Source organism: Dendrobates tinctorius, unplaced genomic scaffold, assembly GCF_039654945.1.
Source record: "Dendrobates tinctorius isolate UK_male_01 unplaced genomic scaffold, ASM3965494v1 ptg000057l, whole genome shotgun sequence".
Classification (NCBI taxonomy): domain Eukaryota; kingdom Metazoa; phylum Chordata; class Amphibia; order Anura; family Dendrobatidae; genus Dendrobates; species Dendrobates tinctorius.
The window spans coordinates 6,263,376-6,282,471 of NW_027361725.1; the positions used below are offsets into that span (position 1 = coordinate 6,263,376).

Genomic DNA, 19,096 nt, shown 5'->3' on the forward strand with positions numbered 1-19,096 from the left:
AAAAAAAATGTAGAAATTGCGGGGGGGGGGGGGGTCATCATTTTAGTCCTTGGATTTTGTTTTTTAAATGAATGGTATCATTGAAAACTGACTAGCCCTTCAAAAAAACAAACCCTTATACGGTGATGTGGACGGAGAGAAAAAAAAAAATTATGCCTCTTGCAAGAAAAAGAGGGCGAAAAAATGAAAGAGCAAAAATGAAAATTGCCGTTACAGACCACCCCAGTTCCTTTTGTTCAGAAGATACTGCTTTGAGTTAGCTGCGACTTGCGAATGAAGAAGCCTCCTTCAATAAGACTTTGCCTTCCAGGAGCTACGGGCGCTGCTTTCTTCTGTTGCGGTGTTAGGCCATTAGGCAAGGGTTGGACTGTCCCACCAGAGAACCGGAGAATCCTCCGGTGGGCCCTAGCTTCTTCTTTAGGCTAGTTCATAGTACAAACTTTGCAGCTGCTATGGAGCTCTTGAGTGGGGGAGAAAGGTGGGCCCCCAGAATCAAATCCTCTGGTGGGCCCAATGTTCTTCAGTCTGACACTGCATGAGGCTCTACATGGTGGCATGTCCTCCATTCAATGAGATTTCTCATCTTTTCTGAAATTGGCAAATCCTAAAAAAATGAAAGGTACAACCGCACCTCACACAAGTGCCGCCTGATATCTCTGTACTCGCTGACCACCGAAGCGCAACCTGGAGGTGTGCACTCTTATCTGGGCATCTTAGCTGAACTTTCTACCTGCTTTTCCCCCAAACTGAAGAATGTTCATAAATACGGGAGATCATCAAAGTCCGCCGCTTCCAAAAACAGGATGGGAAACCCTTACTAATCTTAAAACAATGAATGTAAATAAGGGTCAGTGTTCTTACCAGAAAAAAAAAAAGATCATTGGAAATCCTTAAGATTCAGCATGTCATTTCTTAAAGGAGTTACTCAGAATTCTAAAAAAAGAAATAAATAATGGCCGCTTTCTCCCAAGAACAGCGCCACATCTGTCTTCAGGTCAAGTTCTGCATTGCAGTTCAACACCTACAGCTGAGGTGCAATACCGCACACGACCTGTGGACGGTGGGGAGCTGTTTACGGAGGTCAGCAGTGCAGAGGATAAAATTGATTTTTTTTTTTTGCATATAACAGCCAGATGCTCTTTGAAATGTGAAGGGCAGCAACAGACAACGACTCCTTTTTTTCCCCCCCACTGCTTACGCATAAACCGTGGCGCAGATTTTCCTTTGGCATAGTAAGAGTTAAGCGCATTTTCATTTACTTTCGAAGAGAAGATAATGTTTCTTTGAGGCAGGACTTGGCCAAACACTGCCATAAACACTTAACATGCTCTTTGATATACCCTATTCTCTAAGTGCTGTAGACTGCAGCAGTAATTATGGGAAAGTCATGATAACAAGTCGATTTCTCCGCAAAGCTGGCATCACTTTCCAGGGAACAGACCACTTGAGAACTAACAGGAGAAAAAATAACCAGACCAGAGAAAATTAAAAAAATATTTTTTCCTCGTTACTTTTTTTTTTTTCCATTTTTTTTTTTAATGAAGCTGCTCCAATCCGATCTGTAGGCAATGAATGAATGCGGGGAGAGGTGGAAAAAGGCGTCCTCATGGGAGAACGCTCTCGGCAAGATATCATGGCAAAACAAGACTCAGGTTCGCAATAATGGACGCTGACCTTATTTTTCACATCCAAAAAACTTAGTACATTTGAATCTTGTTAATGAATTGGAAAAAAATGTTTTTTTGTTTAGAAACAGCGCCACTTTTGCCCATGTGTCTAAGTCTGGTACTGCAGAATTCACTTTAATGGAGATGAGCTGCAATTCCAGACATATCCCATGGACAAAAGTGACAATGTTTCCAAAAAGTACTTCATAAATAATTGTTTCACCTGGTGTAAATCCCGCTGTTCTCCTGAATCCGGCGCTGTTTTTCTTTTGTTCCTGCGCCTCTGCGTTCCTGAGATATGGTCCCCTCTTCCCTGTATAGAAATCTAATATTTTTGACAATGGGAAGTGGTCATCAAGACGACACCCACCGAGAAGCGTTGAGTACCACACCCACTTGGCTAAAAAGACTAGAATTTCATATGGGGAAGAAGAGACCATATCTCAGGAACAGAGAGGCGCAGGAATGAAAGAAAAACATCGCCGGATTCAGGAGAACAGCGGCTTTTACATCAGGATAAAAAGTATTAACTTCTGGCAAGTGGCAGGTTTTTCATTAAAAATGTTTTTAACTAAAAATGGTAAGATATTTCAGCACACACTCGCCACCAATGTCAAGTGGTAAAAAAGCCTTGCATACCATCCTATCATCTTTATGCCATGGCTACCCAATTGGTTTTTCTCCACTTGATGTAAATCCAAGGAGAACCTGGGCACAAGGTAAACTTGAAAAAAAAAAAAATGAAGGATTGTAGTGGCGCCGCCAGATAAATGGAGAAAATGAAAAAGTGCTGGAAAGGCTTTCAGATTAAAAGGGTATTCTGACAGTAATTTTCTTTTAGACATAGATTGATTACAAATAATAAACGTAGGTATACTTGTCTTCCAAGTCCATTTGGGTTGCCACACAGCCCTCTCTAGAGAGTATCACCCAAATAGCTGTGCTATGGCTTACACTGGTTCTAGAGCCTCTGCGGAAGTCTACAGGGCACTGCACCGGAACCGCTGGGGTGTCGAAAGGTGGACTGTCAATCCACATTTGAGAAGACCAGCAGAATTTGACAGCTTGGTTGCTAGGAGTATAATGAGTAGCAAGTACGGTAAGCACTTTTCAGTGTTCTTTCTAAAATGTATCTTCATACCCACCGGTCTGTATCAGATGATAGAAAAATTATAGCCAGATCAGTATCAAATTTGGGGGTCAAAATCCAGCATTTATGATGTAGTCTTCCTAATTTTTTTTTTTTTAAATGTCAGGAGATTGAAACAGGATAAAGAAATAGTGTAGGCTCGTGTAGCGCTAATCCCAGCGTTGCTTCCTTATGGGAATACACCAGGGATTACGGGAAGGAGACTCGGCAGCTCGAAGCTGCTGAAGCTATCCAGAACAGAGTCCAGTTACCACACCCAACGCGAACACCAAAAACATGCCAAAAATGAAAAAAAAAATACTTGATTGCAATCCAAAAATGTCTACGATGAGACATTAATCCCACTCTTGTGTCGCCTGTGTGAGAAGAGGTGAAGAATGCAGGTGTGCACTTTCGGCCGCCTCCTTTGTCATGAATCAGGAAGTAAACCGGACTCGGCTGAATCAATAATTGCCAAGAAGAAGGAAGATAAGTGGTGGGATTCTATTGGTATTTGGAGAACAAGACAGGACATGAGGGGGTGCCGCCCGGCTTAGTTCTCTTAAGACAAAAACACCCAAACAGATGTCTGTGTGTGTCAATCATGAGTCCAGGGCCCCTTACCCAAAACACTGCAGAATACAATCACCGATTCGTCTGCTTAGACACAAAAAACGCAATCTATTCCTGGACATGGAAGTTAGTAAAGAAATGAGCAATAGCGATCTCTACAAGAGTCCCAATGTACAGCACCTCTCAAAAAAATAATCAAAAACCACTTTGGTCATATTTACACAGGCCCACTACACACATGCACAGACGGATCCACAAAAACACAGGCTAAAATGTAGATTTTTGTAAAACTTTTTTATTGAACTTTTTGAAACTTTTTATTTCACTTGTACACTATGGATTGTCCGAGGTAAAAAAAAAATAAGCTCCCTATTTTAGGTAGCCAGCTCACCTGGTAAGACGAGGTTCTAGGGCCCCCTTTCTGCCATCATACAAGTCCCAGAGGTGGGACAGCATCTACAAGGCATCGGACCCACTCCTTTCATAGAGGGAAGTTCAGATTCTCCATAAACCAGCTGTAGCGTCTGTCCCTCTAGAACACGCAGCGAAGGAATATAAATGTCTGCCGCTGGGTTCCCTACAAATTTTTTTAAAAATTGGTCCATGGGAATAAGTAGCAGACCGTTTTTTGGTTCATCAATTTCATATTCTGCTCAAAAGTTGCTTGTCCCAGATCCACCTGGACCCACTACAGTACTTCTGTTATCAGGTACCGCCATATTCAATCTTTGGATGGTGCTGGTAATGGAGGAAACGTCATTAACAGAAGCCCTTGTCTGGCAGTATGGGTGTGTGTACTGTCCAGTAGCAGTAATCAGCTCCCTGTTGTGGCCAATGATACAGCACCACAGCCCACTTAAACTCCCAGTATTACTATTGAACACTGCTAGTTATAGTTTATACTTGACCTGGTTCACTCCTGCTGTCAGCTCTTGTTCAGTCTGTTAATTCCTGTTTCTGACCTCAGCCCAAGATTAGACTATTCTATTCTTGTCTCTGACCGCTTTGTATTGATACAACTTTCTGACCATCCTCTGCCAGATCACTCCATGGACCCAACCCAGGGAAACATGTGTATATCCAGATCTCAACACAGAGATTAAACGGTGAAAGCAAAGGCGCTCCCTTGGTGTAGCTAGTGCAAAGCCTGTCTGTGGAAGCCCTATGAGCTATCAGTCTTCCATTGAGGGCTCATACTCACATGCAAGAAACTTGGACGAGTCTCACACGTCAATACCCGGCACTGCCGCCGGCACTCGGATCGGAGCGTTCAGCTGCATAGAAATACATGGAGCCGCATGCTACGATCCGAGTGCCGGCGGCAGTGCCGGGTATTGACGTGTGAGTCTCGTCCGAGTTTCTTGCATGTGAGTATGAGCCCTAAGAGTGTTTTCCTGACATCACTCCTTGGGGTCCAGTTTGTGGGCGTTACTAGGAAATAGGAGCTCTAAGAAACTGGCCACTTTGCTACCCCTTAAATCTTCAAATAATATTTCCATTTTTTCTAATGTATTTCTTGTTCCAAAGTATCATTTTTATGAACTAGAATAAAAAATAAACAAACATAGTAAAAAAATGTTAAAAAAATTGTGAAATATTGTAAAAAAATAAATAAAAAAATACTGTAATAATGTAAATATTATAATTGCTTTAAAAATATAAGTATTATAGTGTAAAAAATAATAAAATAGATTTTAATAATATATATTTCTATACATATGTACATACATCATACATACAGTAGACATCATTTACTGATGGACTGGTTTGTCGTCTCCACTTGCAAACCAACTAGGAATACTACTTCATCCTTGGCACGGGACCCACTCCTCATCTCGGAAGGGCTGCGTTTGATTTTGTCGTTTATCTTAAATGGCTACGAGACCACCAGTGCAAAACATTTGTGTGAAGACTCTGCCAAAACCACAAGTAAAGGAGTCTAAATTCCCTATGTAAATACTCGGGCTGTGCGCAGAAGGAGAAAAAGTCGACACTAAGTGCTCTTTTGTGAGGTCTGATCTTCAAGGGAAGTTTACGCACAAGCTCATTTCCTGTCATCAACATTTTTGATCCGCTTCCTAATCTAACACATTAGAGGCTACGCAAGACAACAAACAGGTCCGCACTATCCTTCTTTATTAGGGAGAAATCTCTAGCATGTGGCTCTTCGGCTGTTGCAAAACTACAAATCCCAGCATGTCCTGACGACTGAAAGTTAGTTTTAATTAACTATACAACTGTAGACATAACAGAGCCGAGATCGTCACCTGCTACAACTCATGTAAGGAGGTAACGGATATTGGATGAGTAATGAGAATCTTGCCATATATATGTAATTCTTACCTGGTGTGAATGGCGCCATTCTCCTGAATCCGGCGATGTTTTTCTTTTGTTCCTGCGCCTCTCCGTTCCCGAGATATGGCCTCCTCTTCCCTGTACATAAATCAAGTCTTGTTAGTCAAGTGGGTGTGGTTCTCAACTCTTCTGTGGGAGTGTTCTTGAGGACCTTGCCTACTTGGCAAAAAAAGACTAGAATTACATGCAGGGAATAGGAGGCCATATCTCAGGAACGGAGAGGTGCAGGAAAAAAAGAAAAACAGCGCCGGATTCATGAGAACAGCGGCAATTACACCAAGTAAAAAAGAACATATTTCTGACAAGTGACAGGTGCTCTCTAAGCCTGTAGATGTAGCAGAGCCGAGACTGCCATTAGCCACAACTCAAGTCAAGAGTTGCGATTTTGACATACAGTAGGATTATGGTTTGTTTATTGATGTAGCATGGATGAGTTTGTCACTTGGCACCAACTAAGAAACGAGCTGTAGTTTTACAAGGAATGGAGAGCCACAGGTTGAAGTCCACTGACATACAATAAGGCCATTGAGTTAGGCCGAACTTCAGATGTTGCAGAGCAGAAATGAAGAGATGTAGTTTTGCAAGATCTATGAGGACAGTTTAGCTACAGATGTAGCAGTGCTGAGATTATCTTTTGCCCCAATCTGTAATTTCAAGACAAATGACATACAATATCGGGACAGTTATACAGTAAAGTAGCAGAGCTGAAATTATCACGTGGCACAAGCTTAGTTTCATCATGTGATACGTTCAACTCCCAACATGCTTCAGTCACTATAAATGAATATTGGGAGTTGTAGTTGAACTTTCATAATAATATATGAACCTGCAATTTATTTCCAGCATGCGGATGAAATCTAGACTTTTAGGGGCACATTCACACCTGAGTCCTCCAGCTTAGGCGCCCTTATGAGAAAACTGGATAGTTGGGACCCCTAAAGGAGATTTCGCATTGGGTTGCATGACTTGTAAGTTACACCAATGATATCATGGGCCATATTCTGCGTTTGTCACTTGCCAACAATGACGGTTAAATCGCCTCTCACTATATGTAGTTTTCCAATCCGGCTGAAATTATTTTACCTTGCACATACTAAATGACATATTGACCTCTGCTATATCTCCAGATAACACAATTAGACATCAGAGAGAGGAAAACAACCCAGTGTGATACAGTCGCTATCGCAAATGACCCTTATAAAATGTTTTTGCAAAAGTTTGGAGAAGTAAAAAAAAAAAACAAACAAACCAGCTTTGCCCCCCAGCCCCGTAATAAGTTGGTCCCCTGCAGGAGTTTTCTGGGTGAAGTTACCTTCTGTGCAACTTTTATGAGACAGAACGAGTCCCTGTCAAAACAGTGAGCGGAGCGTCAGAGGTGACACCGCTCACAGCAAAAGCGCTGCCTGGATTTTCCAGTTGTGAAATAAAGAGGTCAGGAAGAAAAATGTGACGAGTAACACAGCAGTAACGCAGGAGGGGAAAGGATCCAGCCTAAAAGTGAGGCACGAAGGGCCCAGTGGGTTTATGTGCGACAGCTACTGTAACCTGAATACAGCTGCCATTAAAGTGCTGGGTACAGATGTAGCAGAGCTAATGGCCCCACTCGTTATTTCAGTAGTTCTTTTTTTTTTGTGTCCATTTTTTCCTCTTTTAAAGCATTTTTTCGTGCCAAATTCTTCTTTGAAGTCTATTTTCTACTCTTTCGTCTCCATTGCAGGCTCAATTTTTGTAATCCAGATGTTTGCAGCCAATTCATTCTTTGTGACTCTTTAAAAAAAAAACTTTTTTGCGTAAATTTCTGCAGTCTCTAGAGTGCTGTGTTATAATATATATACATACACACACATACATACATACATAATGGCTAAGAAAAGCTTGGATTTTATCTTTTTTTTTGCATATGAGAAAAAATTCCACACGGAAAAAAAAAAAAAAAAAAAAAAAAAAAGTGTATACACAGACCAAAAATTATTTTTCTTGTTTGCAAAAAAAAAAAAAAAACAGATGAGGTCTAGATTCTGGACTATCTGGAAATGCAGAGCATTTAATCTGTTGTTCCCTGTTATCAGCCATTTTGAGGGCATTGATGGCGACTATGATGCTGTTCTGTAGTATAGCTACAAAAAAAAAAAAAGAAAATTGAATAATAATCCGTTATAGAGAGAACTGCCTGCCCTTTTAGCAGGCACGTGCTGGCAAAAAAATAAATAAATAAAGCAGGGGGGCAGTGGAGGTTTTTTCTTTCTGCACCAAAATCCCAGAAGCCCCCTAGTGGTCAGTGGATGAATCAAAAAAGATTTACCCACTTTGAACTGTTCTATTTCATCATAACAAAAAAAAAAAAAAAAAAAAAAAGTGAAGCTATCCCCTGCTAATTTAAATAAATAAATACATGCATAAACATCTGCTTAATTGGCCCACCCAATTACAGCCTTATTAAAAAAAAAGTTTTCAAAAATGTTCCAACTTATCTAGATGTTCTCTTTTTCAATTCACCATTATTGATTACAAGCAAACCCTGACCCCCTTCGGTCCGATCCAGAATCGCAGGGGTTACAAAGGGGATCGTCGCTAAAGATATTGCCGACTGTACTGTGTCCCTCCAACACCAACCCCCACCCCCAAAGCCAAGACATTAATTCTCACAAGTCGGAGAAAATTACTATGCATGAATGCAAAAAGCATGATCAGGAGTAATTAACATGGCTTCATATGCAAATTTTATTAATGCAGAAGTACAAAGTCATTATGCAAATGAAACTTACGTCAACTCTCTTGACAAATATTCTTCTACAAAGCTCGTTTTCCCTTATGTTTTTTTTTTTAACACTTGCCCAAATTTGTAAAGTTTTTTTTTTACTATTATTATTTTTATTTATTATTACTCCTATTAACCTAATGTCAATTTTTTTTTTTTCATTTTTTTTTGTTTGTTTTTTGCTGTTGTTTTGGCAGGTGCGCAAAAAAAAAAAAAAAAACTTGCACTGAAAGTAGGAAGGGGTAAAAAAAAAAGAAAAACACGAGGGTGAAGCAGGAAAAAAAAAAAAAAAAAAAAAAACAAGCTCCTACCAGCAGGCAGCCAATCAAAACGCCAGAGGCTGTAATGAGCGCGATTGATGACTGTTTGGCTTTACTGCAGGGTAATGAACTAGAATCTAGTCTGAGAAGAGAAATATGAATATTCATGAAGCAGCGCTCCTGCCTTTGATGATTAAAGAAATTTTTAATATTCAAATAAGCGCTTGCCAAGTGATTAACAGAGAACAAGCATGCAGCAGAGGAAATAGACACGACGAAGGTTTGGGAGTCACTCAAGGAGCCAGCTTTTATTTATTTTTACCGATAGATCGCCCCCGATCTGCCCGTAAAATAGTGTATTGTGTATTGGTGGGGGGGGGAGATGGTAAAGAGGCTAATATATGAAAATGTAAAAGTATTTTCTACATTTCCTTTTGTTTCTAGGAATAAGACGATAAACGCTTCCAACGACTGTCAAATAATTATTGGTTCACGTCTAATTTTAGATTCGTCGTTGCCCTTGTTTATAATTACATCCAAGGCATTGTGTAAATGCTAATGAAGTATACAGCGATCTGTGAATAAAGAGCTGACGGGAGAAAGGGGTGACATTTTTCTTTGCTTTTTTTTTTCCCCATTTTTGGTTTATTTGTTAGGCAAAAAGTAAAGTAAATGCCATTATTTTGGCCCCAAGAGCTCGCAGTCTTCCCTGTAGATAGCTACAAAATGTTGTTCGGTCAACTCCGTCATTATTACTTTTTTTTTTTTTTTTTTGTAAAATTGCTGAAAACGGCCCTGATTTTGGAAAATCGTTTCAAAATTTAAAAAAAAAAACGCAACGTGGAGGCATCTTGTAAACCCCGTTTTTGTTTCAAAAATTTGCAAAAAAAAACAACAACAATAAAAATAAAAAAAACTCCTTTCTTCTAATTGGCTTTGGCAGTAGTTAAATTTGACTCTAATCCTAATCAAGATGAAGAGCAATATCACAAGCAGCCCGTAAACGCCTCAATGAAACATTTTCATCTCCTCTGAACCACGAGATGTAGTTACAATATATAACACATCAGCCTTTTTTCCGCCACATCTGCTTCATTTTATTCCCACCCCTGACAAAAAAAAAATCTATTAAAACAAAAACAAAAAAAAAAAACCTCATTGGCATTATTCTTGCCGGAAATCATCATCATGTGGAAAGAAAAGGAAGAGGTGGCGGTCTACCAGACGTGAACGCATCGTGTCTACCGGTATAGGTTATTAACTCCAAATAAGAAAATGATAATAAACATATTCCGCCAAGGATATGAGGAAGCGGTGGGGAGGTGTTATAAACGCCGGGCAGGATTCATAAGATCAGGAGTCTGATTTTAATAGAGAGGATGAGGCGATGTTCAACGAGCTTAAGGCAATATTCACATTAAATGGGGACTGTCTGGTCGGATCAAGTCACCACAAAGGCCGAGTCTTGGTAAACTGTCTGGACAGTGGGGCTTTTCCACACAGTGATTTACATTGTCCGCAATTACTATCGCTTTAGACGAAGCGGCATAATATAAATATATCTGAACTGTAGGATTTGTCATTCCAATTATTTGAAAGAATGGCGCGGGTTGGGGAAAAAGAACTAGACTCTGGTCCAACAGCTACGTCGGTAGTCCAAGCCCAATCTTTGTGAACCTCTTATTACCCACCGGCATCCCAGAAACCACTTTTGATTAGTCCACCGGCCACGTTGATACTCTATGGCTGCCCAACCTCCTATCTGATTATCATTATTGCGGTGTGATGTCATATGTGTGCCACAGCACTAATAATGATAATCAGAATGTAGCATGTAAGCCCGAAAGGGCAGGGTCCTCTATCCCCTCTATATCAGTCTGTGATTGTTAGTTAACTGTGATATCTGTAATTTGTATGTAACCCCTTCTCATGTCATGTACAGCACCATGGAACCAATGGTGCTATATAAATAGATAATAATAATAATAATAATAATAATAATAATAATAATAATAATAATAATAATACTAAGGCACAGCAAGTGGTAGGAGGTTGGGCAGCCATAGAGTACTATCGTGGCCGCTGGACCAGGGTCCTGCAGATCTTTTAGCTCAACTGTAGGCTAGACCGCCAAAAAAAAAACCGTAAGATTGATACTCGATAGATCAAAGAAAATATGCGCTCCGGTTTCGCCTTTTGGTTTACATCTGGAAAACCTTGATAAATAGGCACAAAAAAAAAACAGAAGAAGAAAAATCTTTTGAGGACACAGCCAAAACGCAGAGCCCTGAAGCAGACAGATACAGAGCAGCGCTCTAGCAACGTGGCATCAACGGCTGTTACGAAACACATAGGACACGCAGAGAAGCATTGAAGTATTGTTTTTGACGTCAAGGAAGTGTCACAAGAAATATTTCAGATTTTATTGAGATCAATTTGGAAATTCTTCTGTTCCTTTAAGAAAAGAAGCCATGATGCTTGTGTGAAAAAATATGAAAAACAAAAATAAAACTGACCCATAAAATATGATCACACACCAAATATATAAAAACTGAGGACCACATGTAGAGAAGTGACTTTTGACATAAAATAGGGGTGTTACTTACAGTCAATTAGATCTCATCTAAAACGTCTATGGATTAAAGCAGGGGTCCCCAACCTGTAGCTCGGGAGCCACATGTGGCTCGTGGCCCCATGAATTGTGGCTCGCGACTGTCTGCCAGCTTGGTGCATTAGGTCCAGGTCTAGCAAACAGGTATGAAGAGCACATTTCAAAATGGTGAATTGTGTGAGTAGCCGTGCACAGAAGAGCAGATCTGGAAGCACATATACTGGTCTTAGGGGTTTAGAGATGTTTTAGGTGTGGTACGCTGGAGGATGGTACTACCTGTTAGAGGAGGTGCTCAAGGCTGGATGTGACAGTGGGTTGGGAGACCTTAATGGGAGAATACTGAATGGGGGTATTGTGGGAACCCCTGGATCTCAGTGTACTGCTTTGGAGTGATTTCTGTGGAAAAGCTTTGGTTATCATTATACCTGTAATGGGGACTTCGGTTGACACTACTTTAATGGGGTTGGGAGCTGGATGTGGCTCCCGACCCTCTCTCAGTGCTGAATGAGGCTCGCGACCCTCTCTCTAAGCTGAATGTGGCTCTCAAGGTCAGAAAGGTTGGGGACCACTGGGTTAAAGGGAGTGTGTCAGCAGAAAATTACTCTTCAAACCAAGCACAGTCAACCATAGCACTCTCAGGCATGGCTGTTCGGCGCATCCACCAAGTGGTAGTTCGGCGCACCTTCAGAGTAACAGTCCGGCGCACCCTCGGAGTGGCAGTCCGGCGCACCCTCGGAGTGGCAGTCCGGCGCACCCTCGGAGTGGCAGTCCGGCGCACCCTCGGAGTGGCAGTCCGGCGCACCCTCGGAGTGGCAGTCCGGCGCACCCTCGGAGTGGCAGTCCGGCGCACCCTCGGAGTGGCAGTCCGGCGCACCCTCGGAGTGGCAGTCCGGCGCACCCTCGGAGTGGCAGTCCGGCGCACCCTCGGAGTGGCAGTCCGGCGCACCCTCGGAGTGGCAGTCCGGCGCACCCTCGGAGTGGCAGTCCGGCGCACCCTCGGAGTGGCAGTCCGGCGCACCCTCGGAGTGGCAGTCCGGCGCACCCTCGGAGTGGCAGTCCGGCGCACCCTGCTGCTTACTTGGTTTCTTGATTTCTATCTGTTCCTTCTTCATTGATTGAAAACTCCAGCCTACTAGGAGCCTGAGAAAGGTAGAGATGAGTGAATAAGTTTGATAGATGTAGAACAAGTAACTAGGAAGCTGCAAAGAAACTGTTCAGCCATGCCAAAAGAAACCACTTAGCGTGTGTGCTTGGTTTGAACAGTCATTTCCTGCTGACAGATTCCTTTAAACATGAAGGTGGAGTCTTGTGATCGGTCTTCATGTAATTTCTATTTTTTTTTTTTTTCTTCATGTAGCTGCTGAGGGGGCTGCACAAAGAATAGCTGTACCCATCAACAGGTTCCCAGGAAATAGATATACTTGCTATTTTAGCATTGTAAAATCCAAAATAAATAAAAATCATAGATGCATAATAAAAACAAAAAAAAAAAGAAAACAGAAATAAGAATATTACTGACTCGCACAAGTGTGGATTCTTATGTGTCAGAATATAAAAATGTCATATGCAGATAGAAATCAATGGACAAAAGAAAAGAACTTTAGAAAATTTTATAACATTTAAAAAAAAAAAAAAAAATTAAACTATCTTGTGTTTCAACCTGAAAACAGCCTAAAATTGGAGCCGACACTTTTAGCCTAGGGGCCAAAAAACAGATTTTGTACACTCAGGGGCTGGAAAATCATTGCTTTTTCTAGAGCAAAAACAGCTCCAATACTGACTTAACTTTTTTAAATTTGTGCCGTATTATTTAATTTGCATCCTCTTATATATTGACGTGAAACTGATTGAAAGGACAGTGTGACTTTTTACTTTAAAAATCAGCGCCAATATATCAAGTAATGCATGCCCATTTTGACAATACTGGTGCAAAAACTCAGGCTATGTGGACACGTAGTTTTGAGAGCTGCGGATTTTTCAGCGCGGATTTGTAAAAAAACGCAGGTAAATCCGCAAGTCAAAAGTCCTGCGGTTTACCTGCGGATTAGTCTGCGGTTTCACACCTCACAATGGATAAGGCGTGAAACCGCAGCGGAATCCGCACAAAGAATTGACATGCTGCGGATTGCGTTTTTGGTTTGACCATTGAAAACAATGGTACTGTACAATGCAGCAGAAACTGCTGCGCACCCGCAGGGCCAGAAACGCTGCGGATCCGCAGCAGAATCCGCAGCGTGAGCACATAGCCTCAGCCCAAAAAAGGGAAAATAATAAAAAGAAAAAAAAAATTACATTTAAATTAAATTGAAATATTGTTTGCTTTACTTTAGATAATTTTTGTGGTTGTAATGCTTTTCCTTTTTCTTTTACTTAAGAAAAAAGATAAAATGACTTTATATCCATTTTTTATTGTTTTTTGAAGCTTTAGAGACCTCAATCGTAAAAAAAAAAAAAAAAAAAAGAAAAAATTAGGATCCAGCGTTAATTTTCTAGGCAGGTTGGTTACTTAGAACTAGAAAAATCCCAGGAAACACTATATAATAAAAAAACAATAAAATAAAATAAATAATAAATAAAGTAAATTAGGAAAATATGTGAACACATAAAAGAAATGACAAAAAACCAATATATAATTAAAAAAAATTAAGTTGAATAGGAAATGTCTGAACGTGTAAAAGAAATTACAAAAAAAACCACTATATAATAAAAACTTAAGTCCATTATTAAATATTTGAACACGTAAAAGAAAAATGACAGTGCAAATGAATAAAAACTAAAAACTAGAAGAAAAGAACACACCCCAAAGTGGCTAATCCAGGGGTGGTCTACATCAGACAGCACACATATAGGCTTCCAGAGTCCACAATGCTCCTTAGCTCACTAACCTCAAATATCTGCAAAAAAAAAAAAAAAAACTTCTCAGGAAATCCGAACTGAGCTGAAGAACGTCACAGAGTTTTGCAATCCAGCAGTTTCTTTGGCAGGAGTGAGACAGCCTGGCATTATCCTCTTTTTTCACAGAAAAAAAAAAAAAAACTACTATTTCTGGGCATCCGCTCAAAAACAGGTAGGAAGCAAATGCTTAGAAACGAGGAAATAAAAACAGCCAAGGGATTTTTTTTTTTCTCTTTCCACTACCAGGAATGCCAAACGTAAATCTGATTTATTTACCTTCGTCTAATAGATCAGCTACCAAACTACAGAACGAGAGGAGCAATTAGAAGAAACCGTGTAAAGGAAAAGAAACGATCATGGATTATTTATACCATCATTTTATGGGATTCGCAGCCAAAAAAATATCACCCGTATACAAATAATCTGCTGAGAATTATACCGCAGCAAACAAAGGATGAAGGGTCCCGCTAATAAAAACAATACTTATGTGGTTCCGGCGTTAGTTAACCGCACACGCACATGGGTCTTGCATCCACAGGGGCGGCCGTCAAGAGGCTGATGTGAGCCAAATTAGTGCTGATTGATAATGATAATGATAATGGAAGAAAAATAATAATAATTGCATGCAGCGACCAATCAGATGCAAGGATTCAGCAACTATTTTTAACACCCGGTTGGTAGACATGTACAAATGTAGCAGAGCTGAGTTTGCCGGTTGTACTAAAGCTCAGTTTCTACACTCTGGCCCAGCTAAACACAACTCATGGCGATATCACAGGGGGTAAAGAGATCTTCCAGCATGTGAAGGAAGTTGCTTATGAAGAAAGATGATAAAAGCCATTTCCATGGTTATGTCATAGATGCAAATATCTTCCTGGCTGCTGTAAGCGCACAGTACCATGCAATGCACAATTAATGCCGCCATGTAGTCTGGGTTTTCAAGGTTTTATACCACAAACTAACCAAACAATACTACCACACAATGCTTAAATAATAAACCATACATTGCGCAAACATTACTTCCATACAACAGGTAAACAATAGTGACATTTATAAGGCCCAAATAACACCGCCATACTGCAATAACATAATGCTGCCATGTACTGTAGAAACATTAACATCAATTAATGCACTAGTAATGGTGGCTTACAATGCCCAAAATCGCGAAAGATAATACATCAGTGCTTTTATACTGCTGCCATACAGTGCATAAGTAATACTTCCATATAGTGCTCAATTTAATAGCGTCATATACTGCCAAAATATGCATAATAAAATGTTTAAATACTAGGGCCAGGAAATGCTTAAAGGATACAACTATACTGTGCTTGAGTGATACCATCATATTGTGTCCAAATGTAGCATACAAATAATAGCATCCTACATTGCCCAAATGCGGATAATATTTAGCACAAATACTAAGGCCAGACTACGCATACAAATACTGCCGTACAGTGTAATTTAGTGCCAAATTATTAGTATCATTTAAAGCACAAAATATTTTCATAGTCTGCTAAATTTGTGCATTACAAAAAGAAGAAATACTAGTGCCAATGATGAAGTAATACTGTCATACAGTGCCTGTGAAATACTATCTCACAGAAACCAACTATTAGTGTCATACACTGCCCAAATATGTGTTAGAAAGTGCACAAGTACCTCCATAATGGTGCCAGACAATGCTTCTATAATACTGCCATAAAGTGCTTAAGCAATATTGTGAAGCTGCACCCAAAATTAGTGAAATTTAGGATGCAACTAATAGTGTCATAAACTGGTAATATATGCATGATAAAATGATAAAATGCACAATTACCCCCATACTAGTGCCAGGCAACATGTAAATAATACTGCCATACAGTGCCAAAGTAATATTGTCACAACCAATGGTATCATACACAGTCTAACTGTGCATAATAAAACGAACAAATACCCCAATACTAATGCCAAATAATACTGCCAAACAGTGTCAAAGTAATACTGTCACAACCACGTGCCCAATGATTGGTGTCATTTTATATAATAATAATGCTGTCATGACTGTCCCAACTATGCATAATAAAAACTCACAATACCAGAATAATAGTGCAAAACAGTGCTTAAATAATACTGCCATACAGTCCATCAGTAATATTGTCATATGATACCTCAAATAGCAATGACTTTTACTGCCAAAATATCCATAATAAAATATCTAAATACCAGTGACAGATAGTGTCTAAATATTACTGCCCATAGTGCCTAAATAATGCTCTCATACAGTAGCCAAATGTTAGTATCATTAGTACACATATATTACTGACATAAACTACCTAAATATATATAATAAATTGCAATATAAACCTCACACTAGTGCCAGGCAAAACCTAAATAATGCCGCCTTACCGTGCTTAAGTAATACTGTCATACAGTGCCCAAAATGATTGTGCTTTCCAATGCCAAAATAATAGTAGCATTAGTAGCTAGAATCAAAGGATTAGGAAAAAGAAGGTCCAAAAAGGTGAACGGATGTCTGGGCACACAAAGGGTTACGCTTCTCCTTGTAATGTTAACAAATGATAAAGTCTAATAAAAACAGCTGCCTGACGACAACTCTCAGGATGGAGAAAAGCGGCAATTAAATGTGTGCAAATGCAGATGTTTGAGGGAAAGAGCAACTTTCCTAAGTGTTTTATCTCCTGTGTGTGTGTGAAGGAAGCGACAATATGCACATTCATCAAACGACGCTTTTCTGCCTTTTAGTCTTCAACAATGATGAGTTTCGTTTTGTGATCTTAAGCCATATTTACAGATATTCAAAGGCAAATCCTATCTTGTTAGATTGTTATAAATGGGACCCCAGGGAATGATGCACAGCTCCGGCAGATGTGAAACTCTTGGAGAGACGCACTGCCGTTCTTAACGCTCAAATTAGAAAAAAGTAAAAAACTGCTAATATCACACTCTTCCATTTTCCTGCCAAATGATTACAGTATTTGTGTGTCTCTCCCAAATGTCCAATTACCATGGCTGGGCAAGTTCATATGCAGGAGCGGGCACACCACTAGTCAGTCTGTTTGTCACAAGCTGCACAAAAGACCCCAGAAAATAGGAGAAGACAGACTGATATAAGGGAGGGAAAGAAAAGAAAAAGGAAAGAAAGAATGAATAAGAAAGAGAGCGAGAGGAAGGAAAAGAGAGCGAGAGGAAGGAAAAGAGAGCGAGTAGGAAGGAAAAGAGAGCGAGAGGAAGGAAAAGAGAGCGAGAGGAAGGAAAAGAGAGCGAGAGGAAGGAAAAGAGTAAAGGAGGAAAAGAGAGCGGAAGGAAAAGAGAGCGAGAGGAAGGAAAAGAGAGCGAGAGGAAGGAAAAGAGAGCGAGAGGAAGGAAAAGAGAGCGAGAGGAAGGAAAAGAGAGCGAGAGGAAGGAAAAGAGAGCGAGAGGAAGGAAAAGAGAGCGAGAGGAAGGAAAAGAGAGGAAGGAAAAGAGAGGAAGGAAAAGAGAGGAAGGAAAAGAGAGGAAGGAAAAGAGAGGAAGGAAAAGAGAGGAAGGAAAAGAGAGGAAGGAAAAGAGAAAGGAAGGAAAAGAGAGCGTGAGGAAGGAAAAGAGAGAGGAAGGAAAAGAGAGAGGAAGGAAAAGAGAGAGGAAGGAAAAGAGAGAGGAAGGAAAAGAGAGAGGAAGGAAAAGAGAAAGGAAGGAAAAGAGAAAGGAAGGAAAAGAGAAAGGAAGGAAAAGAGAAAGGAAGGAAAAGAGAGTAAAAAAGGAAAAGAGAGTAAAAAAGGAAAAGAGAGTAAAAAAGGAAAAGAGAGTAAAAAAGGAAAAGAGAGTAAAAAAGGAAAAGAGAGTAAAAAAGGAAAAGAGAGTAAAAAAGGAAAAGAGAGTGGAAGGAAAAGAGAGAGGAAGGAAAAGAGAGAGGAAGGAAAAGAGAGAGGAAGGAAAAGAGAGAGGAAGGAAAAGAGAGAGGAAGGAAAAGAGAGAGGAAGGAAAAGAGAGAGGAAGGAAAAGAGAGAGGAAGGAAAAGAGAGAGGAAGGAAAAGAGAGAGGAAGGAAAAGAGAGAGGAAGGAAAAGAGAGAGGAAGGAAAAGAGAGGGGAAGGAAAAGAGAGAGTGAGGAAGGAAAGATACAGTGAGGAAGGAAAGATACAGTGAGGAAGGAAAGTGTGGTGTAATGACCACTGTGTCCACTAGGGGGCGCTGTGTGGATATCCCAAGAAAATGGATGAGTGGCAGAATTCTGAAGGATAGTTATGTATCTCAAAGTGGGTGGCTTTGAGATGGAGACTTGTGTATGTGTGATCAGCAATATCATGGCTGAGGTGTTGTTTCTAAGTGTAAGGGAGAAGTCTTCAGGTAACTAGAGAGATGGGCGGGTTCTGGTTACCTACAAATCCACCCAGGGGTGTGTCTGATAACACCTATAGTAAAAGGCTATGTGAGTATGTGAAGGACCTGTGATGAGGTCATAGCCATGTAACCTGGTGGGCGTGGCTACGGACCATATATGGTGGCCAGGGTAGGTCACATGGGTGAATGCTGGGACCTGGTTGGTCCAGTTGGGAATGTCCCGTGAGGAGAAGGACCTCCTCACTAACAGCCTGTGGAGCGGCTGTGCGTGTGCAATGGCGATGTGTGCCTGACAGCTCCCTAGAGGGAACTAACGTAGGCGATGGTGAAGCCGCATAAGGAACCCTGACGGGTGAGATAACGCTGAGGCTGATTAGCCTATACAATGGACGCTATGCTGTTATGAACTGTATGTTGTATATTGATGCCGTGGTTTATGACGGTGAATAAACCTCACGGACTGATAAGGTTTTATGGAAAACCCGTACCGGATGTGATTTATTTGCTGCCAAGCGAGTGTCCCCCAACC

At 40.6% G+C, this 19,096-nt stretch overlaps 1 protein-coding gene across 9 annotated transcripts in view; it reads right to left on the bottom strand.

Moving 5' to 3' along the window:
* BCL11B (BCL11 transcription factor B) overlaps window positions 1-19,096 on the bottom strand; it is a 106,574-nt gene that overhangs the window by 46,950 nt on the left and 40,528 nt on the right. The window contains exon 1 of one of the 9 annotated variants that reach the window (XM_073577696.1): window positions 5,713-5,746. The exons of the other annotated variants lie outside the window; for them this stretch is intronic. Within the exon in view, the coding sequence (XP_073433797.1) occupies window positions 5,713-5,731 (19 nt within the window). The 5' untranslated portion in view covers window positions 5,732-5,746. Of the gene's footprint in view, window positions 1-5,712; window positions 5,747-19,096 lie in introns of those variants that run through there. 9 annotated transcript variants of the gene reach the window in all.